General features: G+C 44.1%; 1 protein-coding gene across 1 annotated transcript in view; it reads left to right on the top strand.

The window, feature by feature from the left end:
* Positions 1–14,554, top strand: part of LOC136863475 (titin) — a 352,605-nt gene that overhangs the window by 187,789 nt on the left and 150,262 nt on the right. Inside the window, exon 3 of the mRNA XM_067139877.2 lies at positions 4,424–4,703. Within this exon, the coding sequence (XP_066995978.2) occupies positions 4,424–4,703 (280 nt within the window). The remainder of the gene's footprint in view (positions 1–4,423; positions 4,704–14,554) is intronic.

The raw sequence follows: 14,554 nt of genomic DNA on the forward strand, positions 1-14,554 counted from the left end.
AATAGACAGTTATGTTCATGTTTCGTAAATCTAGGAAAGGCATATGCCAGAGTATCGAGGGAAAATGATGTTAGCCATAATGGGGGATTATGGGATTAAGGGTAAATTATTAAAAGCAATCAAGGACATTAACGTTGACAATTCGGCTGTAGTGAGAATTGATGGTCGAATGAGTTCTTGGTTCAAGGTCATCATCATCATCATCATCATCATCATCATCATCATCTGTTTACCCTCCAGGTTCGGTTTTTCCCTCGGACTCAGCGAGGGATCCCACCTCTACCGCCTCAAGGGCAGTGTCCTGGAGCTTCAGACTCTTGGTCGGGGGATACAACTGGGGAGAATGACCAGTACCTCGCCCGGGCGGCCTCACCTGATATGCTGAACAGGGGCCTTGCGGGGGATGGGGAAGATTGGAAGGGATAGACAAGGAAGAGGGAAGGAAGCGGCCGTGGCCTTAAGTTAGGTACCATCCCGGCATTTGCCTGGAGGAGAAGTGGGAAACCACGGAAAACCACTTCCAGGATGGCCGAGGTGGGAATCGAACCCACCTCTACTCAGTTGACCTCCCGAGGCTGAGTGGACCCCGTTCCAGTCCTCGTACCACTTTTCAAATTTCGTGGCAGAGCCGGAAATCGAACCCGGACCTCCGGGGGTGGCAGCTAATCACGCTAACCACTACACCACAGAGGCGGACTCAAGGTCATCACAGGGGTTAAAGAAGGTTGTAATCTTTCACCTTTGTTGTTCATGCAGTAGTTTACATGGATCATCTACTGAAAGGTATAAAGTTTCAGAGAGGGATTCAGTTAGGTGAAATTTAATAAGCAATTTGGTCTATTCTGACAACTTGGTGTTAATGGCAGACTGTGATGAAAAACAATTGGAACTTGAAAATAGGTGCAGTGAGTAAGATACGAAAATTAGCCTTTGTAAGACTAAAGTGATGTCAGTAGGGAATAAACCAAAGAGAACTGAATGTCAAAGTGGGAATACAAAACTGGAACAAGTAGATAATTTCAATTATTTAGGATGTTTATCCTCACTGGATGGTAGTAGGCCTATAGTAAGTGAGATTGAAGCAAGGTGCAGGAAATCTAATGCGGTGAGCTTGCAGCTGCGATCAACAGTACTCTGTAAGGAAGAAGTTAGCTCCCGGACGAAACTACCTTTTCACCGGTCTGTTTTAAGACCAACTTGGCTGTATGGGAGTGAAAGCTGGGTGGACTCAAGATATCTTATTCACAAGTTAGAAGTAACAGAAATGAAAAAGCGAGAAACATATAGAAACAGATGGGAACAATGTCATGAGGGTACTCAGAATGAGGATATAAAGGCTACGTTAAGAATGAACTCGATGGATGAATCCGTACGCATAAACCGGCTTCTATGGTGGGGCCATATGAGGCGAATGGAAGAAGATAGGTTACGTAGGAAAATAATGGACTTCTTCGTTGAGGGTAAAAGAAGTAGAGGAGGACCAAGACGATGATGGGTAGACTCAGTTCCAATGATTAACAGATAAGAGGTATGGAACTAAATAAGGCCAAGGATCTAGTTACAAATAGAGTATGGAGGTGGCGGCGGGTGAATTCGCAGAGGCTTGCAGACTGAACGCTGAAAGGCATAACAGTCTATAATGAAGATGTATGTAAGTGTACGTATGAAGTGTAGGTGTGAAGTTTATATCCAAAAACCACTGAATATTGCTTGTTTTACGATCCATTGATGGAGCCATAAGTAGAAATAATCACTATTAACAGCGAGCACAAACAGCACATACGGTCAATAAATTTATATAAGGATCAGTATAGAGCAACTGCTGAACTGACCTATTTTAGAAGATATGCATGAAAGATCAAATAAATTAAGAGCCAACTGAACATTTGTTGATTTTTGCTTCGTGCGGCTTCCTCGAATACCTGCGTCTGGAACACGAAGAAAATCTTTGATTAAACAAAATCTCAACTTCACGCCGAGCAGGACAAAACAATGTAGGAAATGAAACATTACTGTTCACTAAGTAATCGAAATTATTTATTGTATTCCCTGCAGAAGGTACCATTGACCTTCCATCAAATACCACACATTTTTGCTGAGAGATCTTCAACTTATGCTTTGAAATTAATCAACATCATTAAGCGATACATTTTCTTAAATATGTGTTAAATATGTCTAGAGTTACTTCGAAAACATTAATAAGCTCCTTGTTAAAATGGATGACAATTTAATACGTACTCAGTCCTGAAATGGGTTTGGATTTAGTGAACCAATCTTGCGATATTAAAGTTGTGACAATCCTCTGGTTAGACACACAGTATTTTCATAGTCGCAGAAAATTTGGGTGCCCTTTCTTGGCTAGCGAGCAGGGTGTTTGTGCTGTCCTCAACAACTTATAAACCACTCACAACACTCCACCACAACTATATGCAACAGTACATGGCAGATGATACCCACCTACATTAGTGGGTCTGCCTTACAATAGCAACACGAAATGCTTGTAATAATAATAATAATAATAATAATAATAATAATAATAATAATAATAATAATAATACATTAATATCACCTTACTAACAACACATGTTACGCAATGGGACAAAGAAGAAAAAGGATATCGATGTAATGTAAACTGTTGTCCATGCCCCGAGGCGGTGCAGCTCTGTTCAGGCACATCCCCATTGGAGGTGGGCAGCATGCAACTTTTTTAACCCGATGCCAGCTTTCCTGCCAATTTTAAAATTCTTACAGTACCGGGAATAGAATCAGGGCCTTCCAGGATGGCAGGAAATAGCTCTAACCATTACACTACAGAGGTGGACAGGATCTTAATTTCTTCAGTGATCAGGAATGTTTTATCTCGGTGCAGTGGCCTGATGATAATTTGAGCGTACAATGAGGCATAGGCCTATACCAGGCAATGGGAGTGAGAGATCGGTTTAAATTTTACAAATTCTCATTCGAACTCTAGGAAATGTTGAAATAACACGTCCTTTAATTAAAGGCTAAAATCGCTTTCATTTCAATCGTTGTATTGTACTAATAATTAGTGGTTGGATTGGTATGCAAAATGCATGTTCTTTCATTCCTACTTAAAGGCATGCGGAAGTGATATATTCAAATATTTCACCGGTAAATCATTCTGTCCAACCCTATCTCCACCAACTCCAGCAATGGCTAAATCTTTTTCTTTTCCTTTCTCAATCTGTTTACCATCCAGGGTTGGTTTTTCCCTCTGGCACAGCGATGGATCCCACCTCTACCATCTCAAGGGCAGTGTCCTGGAGTGCGAGACTTTGGGTCGGGGAATACAACTGGGAAAGATGACCGGTACCTCGCCAGGCGGCCTCACCAGCTATGCTTAACATGGGCCCTGTGAGGAAATGGAAAAATTGGAAGGGATAGACAAGGGAGAGAGAAAGAAGAGGCCGTGGCCTTAAGTTAGGTATCGCCGTGCGGTTATGAGCACGCAGCTGCGAGCTCGCATCCGGGAGATAGTGGGTTGGAACCCCACTCTCGGCAGCCCTGAAGATGGTTTTCCGTGGTTTCCCATTTTCACACCAGGCAAATACCTTAATTAAGGCCACAGCCGCTTCCTTCCTATTCCTAGCCCTTTCCTGTCCCATCGTCGCCATAAGACCAATCTGTGTCGGTGCGATGTAAAACAAATAGCAAAAAAAAAGTTATTTACCGTCCCGACCTTTGCGTGAAGGAGAAGTCGGAAACCATGGGAAACACTTCAAGGATGCCTGAGGTGGGAATCGAACACCCCTCTACTCAGTTGACCTCCCGAGGCTGAGTGTACCCCGTTCCAGCCCTCGTGCCACATTTCAAATTTCATGGCAGAGCCGGGAATCGAATACGGGCCTCCGGGGATGGCAGCTAGTGACACTAAACACTACACCACAGAAGTCAGCTTACACTCAATGTTTGGTTTCACCTCCAGACTCAGCGAGGGATCCCACCTCTGCCGCCTAAAGGGCAGTGTCCTGGAGCGTCGGACATTTGATCGGGTATATAACCGGGGAGAAGAACCAGCACCTCTCCCAGGAAGCGGCCGTGACCTTAAGTTAGGTATCAAACCGGCATTTGCCTGGAGGAATAGTGGGGAAACCACAGAATATCACTTCGAAAATGGCTGAGGTGGGAATCGGAATCCGTGTACTCAGTTGAGCTCCCGAGGCTGAGTGGACCCCGTTCCAATCCTCGTACTACTTTTCAAATTCCGTGGCAGAGCCGGGAATTGAACCCGGGCCTCCGGGGGTGGCAGCTAATCATCTAACCGCTGCATCGCATAGGCGTACGTTACTGGTACAAAAGTATCTAAGTTTAATTCCATGTATAACTGTCAACTGGTATGTTAACACTGAACAGAGCATCACAACGTGATAGTAATTTGTGAATATTTGTTTGCATGTTGCAGGACGCGAGGCGACCAAGAGCTGTCAGGAGACCGCTACCGCTTCTCCGAGAACAACAACACAGTCCTCCTGAGCCTGCAACACGTCACGGAGGACGATGTGGGCTACTACACGCTGATCGCCAAGAACGCTGCGGGGGAGGCTCGGCGAGCCGTCGAGTTGAAACTGGACGAAGGCGGGGTCGATGCGCCGGTCTTCCTTAGGAGGCTCAGCGACCTCGCTGTCAAGGTCGGCACGCGGACACGATTCCTCGTGGAGATACGCAGCTCCTCCGACATCAAGGTCAGTGGCGAACACTTGCTCACAGCACCAAAGAGCAGTTTGGCAAGCTCAGGAAGTAAACAGGGCAAGCGTAGCCACGATATGGCTATGTCTGTCTTCCAAATGCTCTTATTCAATAAATACTACCAAAGGTCCGACTCCTTGGCTGAATGATCAGCGTTGAGGCCTTCGGTTTAGAGAGTCCCGGCTTCGATTCACGGCCGGCTCTGGGATTTTAATCTCGTCTGATTAATTTTCTGGCTCGGGATTGGCTGTTTGTGTTTGTCCCAACACTCTTCTCTTCATATTCAGACAACACAACACACTACACTACCAACCATCATCATCATCATCATCTGTTTACCCTCCAGGCTCGGTTTTTCCCTCGGACTTAGCGAGGGATCCCACCTCTACCGCCTCAAGGGCAGTGTCCTGGAGCTTCACACTCTTGGTCGGGGGATACAACTGGGGAGTATGACCAGTACCTCGCCCAGGCGGCCTCACCTGCTAAGCTGAACAGGGGAATGTGGAGGGATGGGAAGATTGGAAGGGATAGGCAAGGAAGAGGGAAGGAAGCGGCCGTGGCCTTAAGTTAGGTACCATCCCGGCATTCGCCTGGAGGAGAAGTGGGAAACCACGGAAAACCACTTCCAGGATGGCTGAGGTGGGAATCGAACCCACCTCTACTCAGTTGACCTCCCGAGGCTGAGTGGACCCCGTTCCAGCCCTCGTACCACTTTTCAAATTTCGTGGCAGAGCCGGGAATCGAACCCGGGCCTCCGGGGGTGGCAGCTAATCACGCTAACCACTACACCACAGAGGCGGACTACACTACCAACCACCACAGAAAAACGCAATAGTGATTACATCCCTCCACAGAGGGTTGGCGTCAGAAAGGGCATCCGGCCGTAAAACAAGGTCAAATCCACATGCACTATACAGTTCGCACCAGCGACCCCATAGCTGTGGAAAAAGAAGAATGAGAATAAGGATGCATGCTAGCAAAGGATAACGACATAAAGGACAACAGCATTTTGATATGCAGTATTTAAGCCGTGGTGTAGGGGAGAGTGCTTGCCTCTTACCGGGACTCCACGGGTTCGATTCCCGGCCGGGTCAGTAATTTTTACCTGGACTTCAGGCATGCCGACAGGAGTGTTCGAACCCATTATATCCCAATTGCGAGCTTACAGCTGTGCGGCCCTAACCGCACGGGAGTAGAAAAATATCGGGAGTGGTAGTGAGGTGTGGTGTGTGGACGGCACATTTTATGATATATAGAAAGAATTCAAGAATTACGAAAATTAGTCTAAACAATAGTAGGCCTATAGCAAAGCTAAACTGTCGTTTTTTCTGAATTTAGGATGACACCTGACATTTCGTCTTTGCCCCTAGAAAGGTCGCTATGTGATAAAATATTTCAGCTCAGAACTCTAACCAGAAATGTTCTGTCATCTAAGGTTCGGTATTGCATGAACTGTGTCAAAAAATTTTCGTTCTTAGTGATATATATGCTGCGGGTTAGTATTTCTCCCGACAACATTGTCACATAGCGGTATTTCGAAACATAACGGCGATTTCTTTGATTACATCAACACGGTGAATTTGAACAGAATGAATGTGTAACCCTGCTTCCAACGCAACATGGGAGAAACGTGATAAAGTTTTCCTCTTATACCGGTTCATAGCTGGGAGTATGTGTTCGCAAATGTATGTGGAACCAGGCATAGCAACTAATTTGCGTGCCAATGCGTGCATACTCGCGAACTCTCTTTGTTCCATGTTCTTATAATGCCAGGAATATTGTAATACATATCTTTTAAAACTGTGTTACACTGGACCCTCATTATTACCGGGCGAGTTGGCCGTGCGGTTAGGGGCGCGCAGCTGTGAGCTTGCATCCGGGAGATAGTGGGTTCGAACCCCAATGTCGGCAGCCCTGAAGATGGGTTTCCGTGGTTTCCCATTTTCTCACCAGGCAAATGCTGGGGCTGTACCTTAATTGCAATGACCGCTTCCTTCCCAGTCCTAGCCCTTTCCTATCCCATTGTCGCCATAAGACCTATCTGTGTCGGTGCGACGTAAAGCGAGCCTCATCGATTGTCTTTGAAATTTGAATAGAGAATGCTCAAAATTTACAAAATAGGACGTCGTAAAATGTTTAATTCGGGCGATATTTACTCGATATTTCTAAACCTTGTCGAACTGTTCAAGTTTTAAAATCGGAAAAGCCACATGGTTGTCATTTTCGAGGTTATGATGGAAAAATTTTGCAAGCGTAGCCTACTAACCATGAATAGCATAAGACGTACAAATCCGAAGGGAACTAGTCAGCTACAAGCTGTTTATTATTTCGTGGAAATCATAAATCAAATAAGCGAGTTTCCCCTTTCTATAAATGTTCTAACCACTAGTTGCCAGCACAATCGCATGGCAACTGAAGATAAGAATGGCACAGAAATAGTAACATTCGACTTCCAGCGTTTTTGATGAATTCTGCTTCAGGTACTGTAGATGTGGGTGTATAGATTTGGAGTACATCGAATGTAAGACAATAAACAAGTACTGTATATGTACAGTGAAGATATATATTAACCAATACGTTGCAGGCTGTTCTGATGTTTGCAGTTTTGTTATGACACTATGGAAATCAAAAAACACCTAATTTCAGGCACACATAATAATTTTAAAAATGAAAACCTATCAAAAACTCCTTATTTATATAATCATAGTTTGTTTATATTAAGGTCGTACTGCAATTAAAAAATATAGAGTAGATGTAATGGCAAACATGTCCTTAAAAAGTATTTTGCCCCTCCTGCAAAATTTAGTTTATTGGAGTTAGTGGTTTTTTTTATTTCCTTGATTCAATTGTTATTGTTCGAAAAATGATAGTTCCATCAAATTCTGTCTCACATTGCGCTAATCAACACATTTTTGCCTTGAAAAGCAACATTTTAATCATTCAAATGGTTTGTAATGTCGGTTAAAAAAGGCAAAGTCAGCAATTCGGTGCGTGCGTCCTTACATCATCACAGACGCAGCGACGGACTATAGTGGAACGAGCTCGATAACTGCAGTCGCTTAAGTGCGGCCAGTATCCAGTATGCGGGAGATAGTAGGTTCGAACCCCACTGTCGCCAGCCCTGAAAATGGTTTTCCGTGATTTCCCATTTTCACACCAGGCAAATGCTAGGGCTGTACCTTAATTAAGGCCATGGCCGCTTCCTTCCCACTCCTAGCCCTTTCCTGTCCCATCGTCGCAATAAGACCTATCTGTGTCAGTGTGACGTAAAGCAACTAGCAAAAAAAGGACTCTAGCGGGGGCACTGGTGGGTGGGGGGTGGATCAACCCTGGGCAGGCACGAGGCAGCGCCAGTGCTAGCTAGCTCTCAGACCGTGAGTTAGAATGGCCTGTCGTAGTTGATTAGGGGGTCAGTATCAAGGCGTGAGATTGCAGAATCGCATCCCCATACAATACTTTGGCATTTAATAGTGCTTTCCTTTCTTTTTACAATTTGATTTTACATCACATCGGCACAGATAGATCTTGTGGCGACGATCAATAGGAAAGGGCGAGGAGTGGGAAGGAAGCGACCGTGGCCTTAATTAATAGTGCTTAAATACAAGAACATTGATCTAGGAATTAGGAAGATATTCTTTAATACTTTCGTCTGAAGCGTGGATTTGGATGGAAGTTAGAAATGGACGATAACTAGTTCGGAAAACAAGAGAACAGAAGCTTTTGAAATGTGGTGTTACAAAAGAATACTGATGGTGGGATGGGTAGATGTGTGTGATCCGTCTTCAGTATTAAAATTCATCGTAGGTAGGGCGTCATTCACACAGACGCGCAGGTCGCCTACAAGGCGTCAACTCGAAAGACCTTCACCAGATCTCTCCGGAGGCCACACGCCATTATTGTTATCTACACACAACATACTACACTAACAAATACCTAAAAAGTAGGCAACAGTGAATACTTTCCTCCACAAAGGGTTGACGTCAAAAATGACACCTCGTCGCAAAACTGGGCTTAAATCCGCATTTGGTGCCGTCTCCAGGCAATTGAAAAAACATCAGGGAGGAAATAAATTACATTATTATTATTATTATTATTATTATTATTATTATTATTATTATTATTATTATTACTTCTTAAGCCGTTTACCCTCCAGGGTTGGTTTTTCCCTCGGACTCAGCGAGGGATCCAACCTCTATCGCCTCGAGCGCAGTGTCCTGGAGCGTGACACTTTGGGTCTGGGTATACAACTGTGGAAGAGGACCAACACCTCGCCCAAGCGGCGTCACCTGCTTTGCTGAACAGGGCCTTTGTGGGGGTTGGGAAGATTGAAAGTGATAGAGAAGGAAGAGGGAAGGAAGCGGCCGTGGCCTTACTTTGGGTACCATCCCGGCATTTGCCCGGAGAAGAAGTAGGAAAACAACGGAAAACCACTTCGAGGATGGCTGAGGAGGGAATCGAACCCCCTGTACTGAGTTGACCTCCCGAGGCTGAGTGGACACAGTTCCAGTCTTCGTACCACCTTAAATATTTCGTAGCAGAGCCGGGAATCGAAGGCCTTCAGGTGTGGCAGCTAATCACACTAACCACTACACCACCGAGGCGGACATTATTATTATTATTATTATTATTATACATACATACATACATACATACATACATACATACATACATACATACATACATACATACATACATACATTATCATTATAGACTGTTATGCCTTTCAGCGTTTAGTCTGCAAGCCTCTGAGAATTTACTAAACGTCGCCACAATCCTCGATTTGTAACTAGTGTTGTGGCCTTATTTAGTTCTATACCTCTTATCTTTAAATCGTTAGAAACCGAGTCTAACTATCGTCGTCTTGGTCTCCCTCTACTTCTCTTACCCTCCATAACAGACTCCATTATTCTCCTAGGTAACCTATCCTCCTCCATTCGCCTCACATGACCCCACCACCGAAGCCGGTTTATGCGAACAACTTCATCCATAGAGTTCATTCCTAAATTAGCCTTTATCTCCTCATTCCGAGTACCGAGTACCCTCCTGCCATTGTTCCCACCTGTTTGTACCAGCAATCATTCTCGCTACATTCATGTCTGTTACTTCTAACTTATGAATAAGATATCCTGAGTCCACCCAGCTTTCCCTCCCGTAAAGCAAAGTTGGTCTGAAAACAGACCGATGTAAAGATAGTTTCGTCTGGGAGCTGACTTCCTTCTTACAGAATACTGCTGATCGCAACTGCGAGCTCACTGCATTAGCTTTACTACACCTTGATTCAATCTCACTTATTATATTACCATCCTGGGAGAACACACAACCTAAATACTTGAAATTATCGACCTGTTCTAGCTTTGTATCACCAATCTGACATTCGATTCTGTTGCATTTCTTACCTACTGACATCAATTTAGTCTTCGAGAGGCTAATTTTCATACCATACTCATTGCACCTATTTTCAAGTTCCAAGATATTAGACTGCATGCTTTCGGCACAGTCTGCCATTAAGACCAAGTCGTCAGCATAGGCCAAACTGCTTACTACATTTCCACCTAACTGAATCCATCCCTGCCATTTTATACCTTTCAGCAGATGATCCATGTAAACTACGAACAGCAAAGGTGAAAGATTACAGCCTTGTCTAACTCCTGTAAGTACCCTGAACCAAGAACTCATTCTACCATCAATTCTCACTGAAGCCCAATTGTCAACATAAACGCCTTGATTGATTTTAATAATCTACCTTTAATTCCGTAGTCCCCCAGTATGGCGAACATCTCTTCCCTCGGTACCCTGTCATATGCTTTCTCTAAATCTACGAAACATAAACACAACTGCCTATTCCTCTCGTAGCATTTTTCAATTACCTGGCGCATACTGAAAATCTGATCCTGACAGCCTCTCTGTGGTCTGAAACCACACTGGTTTTCATCCAACTTCCTCTCAACGACTGATCGCACCCTCCCTTCCAGGATGCCAGTGAATACTTTGCCTGGTATACTAATCAATGAGATACCTCGATAGTTGTTGCAATCCTTCCTGTTCCCTTGCTTATAGATAGGTGCAATTACTGCTTTTCTTCAATCTGAAGGTACCTTACCAACCCTCCACGCTAATTTTACTACTCTATGAAGCCTTTTCATCCCTGCCTTCCCACTGTACTTCACCATTTCAGGTCTAATTTCATGTATTCCTGCTACCTTATGACAATGGAGTTTATTTACTATCCTTTCCACTTCCTCAAGCTTAATTTCACCAACATCCTTTTCCTCCTCCCAATGAGCTTGGCTGTTTGCAACACCACCATGATGATTTCCATTTACATTGAGAAGATGTTCAAAATATTCCCTCCACCTCTCCAGTGATTCCCTGGGATCTATTATGAGTTCACCTGAATTACTCAGAACACTGTTCATTTCCTTTTTCCCTCCCTTCCTAAGATTCTTTATTACTGTCCAGAAAGGTTTCCCTGCTGCTTGACCTAGCCTTTCCAGGTTATTACCAAAATCTTCCCATGACTTCTTTTTGGACTCAACAACTATTTGTTTCGCTCTGTTTCTTTCATCTACGTACAAATCTCTGTCTGCCTCGGCCCTTGTTTGGAGCCATTTCTGATAAGCCTTCTTTTTACGTTTACAGGCTGCTCTCACTTCGTCATTCCACCAAGATGTTCGCCTTTTCCCATCTTTACACACAGTTGTTCCTAGGCATTCCCTTGCTGTTTCTATTACAGCGTCCCTGTATGCCACCCATTCACTTTCTATATCCTGAACGTGCTCACAGTCTACTGTTCGAAACTTCTCACTAATCATATCCATGTACTTCTGTCTAATTTCCTCATCCTGGAGACTTTCTACCCTTATTCGTTTGCAGACAGATTTCACTTTCTCGACCCTAGGCCTAGAGATACTTAGTTCACTACTGATCAGATAATGGTCTGTATCATCGAAAAATCCGCGAAAAACTCGTACATTCCTAACAGATTTCCCTGAATTCAAAGTCTGTTAGGATATAGTCTATTACGGATCTGGTACCCCTAGCCTCCCATGTGTAGCGGTGAATTGCCTTATGCTTGAAGAATGTATTTGTAACAGCTAAACCCATACTAGCACAGAAGTCCAGCAAAACGCTTCCCATTCCCATTAGCTTCCATATCTTCCCCACATTTACCAATCACCCTTTCGTATCCTTCAGTTCTATTCCCAACTCTCGCATTGAAATCGCCCATTAGCACTATTCTATCCTTGCTGTTGACCCTGACCACGATGTCACTCAATGCTTCATAAAACTTGTCAACTTCATCCTCATCTGCACCCTTAGATGGTGAATACACGGACACAATTCTTGTCCTAATTCCTCCAACTGACAAATCTATCCACATCATTCGCTCATTTACGTCCCTAACAGAGACTATGTTGCGTGCAATGGTATTCCTGATAAAGAGCCCTTCCCCAGACTCTGCCCTTCCCTTTCTAACACCCGTCAAGTACACTTTATAATCTCCTATCTCTTCCTCATTATCTCCCCTTACCCGAATATCACTTACTCCTAGCACATCCAGATGCATCCTCTTTGCTGACTCAGCCAGTTCTACCTTTTTTCTTCCATAAGCCCCATTAATATTGATAGCTCCCCATCGAATTCCATTTCGTTCGCCAAGTTGTTTCCAAGGAGTCCCTCGCCTGTCAAATGGGAGTGGGACTCCATTACTCCCATAGGTCCGAGGCTTACTTAAAGTGTTCTGAGCTCGGTAAATTCATGAAGCAGGATGCTGCCCTACTTGCACATAGTCCAAGTGAGGATCTCTCCTCTAACGGGTTATGGACCACCGGTGAATTGTATAGTCCTAGCCGCCTGAGCACAAGGAGGGCCACGACTCAGAATATGTCCGAGATGCCCACTCCCATTCCATAGCAACTGGTATCCCGACTCTCAGGACCACTTACTAGGCCACTCAGCCGTTGCCCATGGTTCACGAACTAGGACGTGACTACAGTAACCCACAAACATGAACCATTATTATTATTATTATTATTATTATTATTATTATTATTATTATTATTATTATTATTATTATTTCAGGGTAAAGCTTTTTGTCTAAGTCAATGAATCCATATATCACTACACTTCATGCTGTTGATAAACCCTTCATACTTGAATCAAACCTTCCTTTCAGACTGTACTGTATTCTTAGTTTCTCCATTCCTTCCGCACCGCATGTTTCTTGCTTATATTTAGTTTTGACACACAACGTCGCAAAGACGTCTCAATTCCTGGCATGGTATCAACAAGAACTCTCTGAGATCGTGGTGAGGAAGACGATTCACTAGTTTCATTTATATATAACATTTCCCCCCTCTCAGTACGTGCACGAGGCTGTGCCGTCTTCTCTTAGCCGCTTGGATTTCCCTTCACAGAGAAACGTCATCAGTAGCTTGCGCTTTTAATAGCAATGCTCTGCTCACGCGAAGCCGTCTAAAAAAAAAAATAGACGTGTATCTTCCGGTTTAGAAAGAGATAAATGTACCGAGTAGAATCTAAGTCAAACATTCAGGTTTCAAAAAGAGCTGATGCGTATCTATCAGTCAAAACATCACAGAGACTCTGTCTCTCAGCCGGAGGTTCCGAATGGAATTACGAAACTTTATTTTTTACTAGGTCTTACGATTGAAATGCGGTAACTTTAATCAAGTGAGGAGCTGACCAATATGAGACAGTGAACCTGATCATGAAACTTAATTTAACCTAGCGTGTAGGCCGTGCGGTTAGGGGCGCGCAGCTGTGAGCTTACATTTGGTAGATAGTGGGTTCGAACCCACTGTCAGCAGCCCTGAAGATGGTTTTCTGTGGTTTCCCATTTTCTCACCAGGCAAATGCTGGGGCCGTTCGTTAATTACGGCCATGGTCGCTTTCTTCCTACCCCTTGGCTTTTCGCATCCCATGGTCGCCGTAAGACCTATCTGTGTCGGTGCGACGTAAAGCAACTTGCAAACAAAAATAAACAACAAAAATAATGCAAGTTATTGAAACTATATCTACATCCCATATTAACGTGAAACGAACAACAACAAACTTTTTTTTTACAAGGAATTGTCTCGAGTGAATTTTTGTAGTAATAAGGAAATTACTTGAATGCGATGTCGCAACTGCAATGTCTATTGTCGTTTTCACATCGTGAAGACACAATCAGCTCTTATGGCCTATGCTTTCCTTATGGGAGATTAAAGAGCGTTATTGCCAAATGTGTCGATTTTCAAATTTAGCGAAATGAAAATTTAATATGCAGTTTTGTAGGAAATAATATGTAGAACATGAAGGTTAACACGAAAAACATGTAACTGTTTTGTACATCTATTAAATAATCAAATAATAGCTCTCTTGTCCACCTCTGTTGTGTACCGTGATTAACTGCCACAGTCGGAGGCCCAGGTTCGATTCCCGGCTCATCCACGAAATTTGAAATGTGGTACATGGACTGGGACGGGATCCATTCAGCCTCGCGAGGTCAAATGAGTAGAGGGGGTTCGATTCCCACCTCAGCCATCCTCGAAGTGGCATTCCGTGGTATCCCACTTCTCCTCAGGGTATATGCGGGGGTGGTACCTAACTTTAACTAACGGCCGCTTCCTTCCTTCTTCCTCGTCTACCCCTTCCAATCTCTCCATCCCTATATAAGGTTCCTGTTGAGCATAGCATGTGAGGCCGTCTGGGCAAGGTACCGGTCCTCCTTCCCAGTTGTATCCCAGACCCACAGCCTCACGCTCCAGGATACTGCTTCAGGCGGTAGAGATGGGATCCCTCGCTCAGTCCGAGGGTAAAACCAACCCTTGAGGGTAAACGGATAATG

Source organism: Anabrus simplex, chromosome 2 (assembly GCF_040414725.1).
Source record: "Anabrus simplex isolate iqAnaSimp1 chromosome 2, ASM4041472v1, whole genome shotgun sequence".
Lineage (NCBI taxonomy): Eukaryota > Metazoa > Arthropoda > Insecta > Orthoptera > Tettigoniidae > Anabrus > Anabrus simplex.